This window comes from Thecamonas trahens (assembly GCF_000142905.1).
Source record: "Thecamonas trahens ATCC 50062 unplaced genomic scaffold supercont1.55, whole genome shotgun sequence".
Classification (NCBI taxonomy): domain Eukaryota; order Apusomonadida; family Apusomonadidae; genus Thecamonas; species Thecamonas trahens.
The window spans coordinates 35,690-37,109 of NW_013657625.1; the positions used below are offsets into that span (position 1 = coordinate 35,690).

The window sequence follows — 1,420 nt, forward strand, 5'->3', positions numbered from 1 at the left end:
AAGTGAGAAGCGGCGAGCCTCTGCTCCCGGCTGTTCTGGAGCCGGAGCCGGCTACCTTGGGATCGGTCCCGATAGCCTTTGGGCCGGTCTCGGCTGTCATGGGGCCGGATCGCGGGCGGAGGAGGCGCGATCGGGTGCTGCCCAGGAGCGAGGAGCGGGCTGCGGCGGATTCGACGGGTTTCTGCGCTGCAGACGCCAGATTATACACCGAGAGATCCGGAGGCCGCCGCACAAGCGCACAGTGCTGGCGCGGAATGTCAAAGTCGTACCAGAGGTCCACCGCTGGCAGCGCGTCACCGGGCGATGGGGCAGTCGGTAGGCGGTGCGTGAGCTGAACCGGGTCGGGCGATGCCATGCTTGCTGGCGAGGCAGCGCCCTTGGCAGCGCCTTTTTTCTTGCCCCGCTTGCCCTTTCGGCGGCCCTTCTTGCCGGTCTTGCCCGAGAACGCCACAGCCTCTGCCACTGCTGTCTCGTAGGCGGCAAAGACAGCGAGCTTGTCGGCAGCCGGCGCGTCGACGGTCGCGTTGTTGCGGGCGCCCACCGCCGACGATACCGCAACGCCAGCACCATACAGTGATGCCGCATCGTCGCAAAGCTCGTTCTCTGGTGCCCGCTCGCCGTTGTACAGCGCGATGTTCCGGACCGAGTTGCCGTGCTTCCGCACCAGGAACCGCTTGATCTCCGCCACTGTCGCCGCCAGATTCACCCGCTTGGTCCACACAATGCCCTGCGGGAAGACCAGCCTCAGTCTCAGCTCGACCCATGTTGAATGTGGCAGCGCAAGCGCCGGTCGCTCATACGCCGGTGGTGGTGGCGTCACAGGCTCCTCCTCTTCGGCGCCTGCCTGCGGGTCATCACCTCGTTCAAGCCCGGCATCGACCTCGTCGACCTTGTTACCACCACCACCATCGCCACCAACACCGCCCCCATCACCACTCCATTGTCCATCGCCACCACCGCGTCCATCCCATCGCCCATCAGCCGCCGTATGACTGCTCGCCATGGCGCCAATGCCGCGCCGTTGTCGACGTTGTCTACGTTGTCAACCGTTGGCTCCGCCCACCCGTGGAGAAACCACCCAGCAGCAGCAGCAGCAGCAGCAGCAGTAGCAGCAGAAGCAGAAACACAGACAGAAACCGATACACACACAGACGCCGACACACACACACACACACGTAGGATGCACTACTTGGAGAGCAAGAGAGAGATGTGAATGGTGAGACGGGCCACGGACTGGCCACTCTCCAAAGCGCCGTCAAGTGGTCGCTGACTGTGTCCCCTCACCGCCATCACCACGGAGCCCATCCCAAGCCAATCGAAGCCCCTGGCACACCCTTATAGCCATCCATACCCTCACCCTTCTCCCTACCCATCCACTATATCCCCATCACCCCCATCACCCCCATCACCCCCATCACCC

At 63.9% G+C, this 1,420-nt stretch overlaps 2 protein-coding genes across 2 annotated transcripts in view; one reads left to right on the forward strand and one right to left on the reverse strand.

The window, feature by feature from the left end:
- The window catches only part of AMSG_12308 (uncharacterized protein), a gene marked incomplete at its 5' end in the record, with an annotated part of 3,774 nt that extends 2,808 nt beyond the window's left edge, over window positions 1-966 (reverse strand). Inside the window, 2 exons of the mRNA XM_013898458.1 lie at window positions 56-889; window positions 934-966. Coding sequence (XP_013753912.1) covers window positions 56-889; window positions 934-966 — 867 coding nt within the window. The remainder of the gene's footprint in view (window positions 1-55; window positions 890-933) is intronic.
- Window positions 967-1,213: 247 nt separating this feature from the next.
- AMSG_09988 (uncharacterized protein) overlaps window positions 1,214-1,420 on the forward strand; it is a gene marked incomplete at both ends in the record, with an annotated part of 4,558 nt that continues 4,351 nt past the window's right edge. Inside the window, one exon of the mRNA XM_013898385.1 lies at window positions 1,214-1,262. Coding sequence (XP_013753839.1) covers window positions 1,214-1,262 — 49 coding nt within the window. The remainder of the gene's footprint in view (window positions 1,263-1,420) is intronic.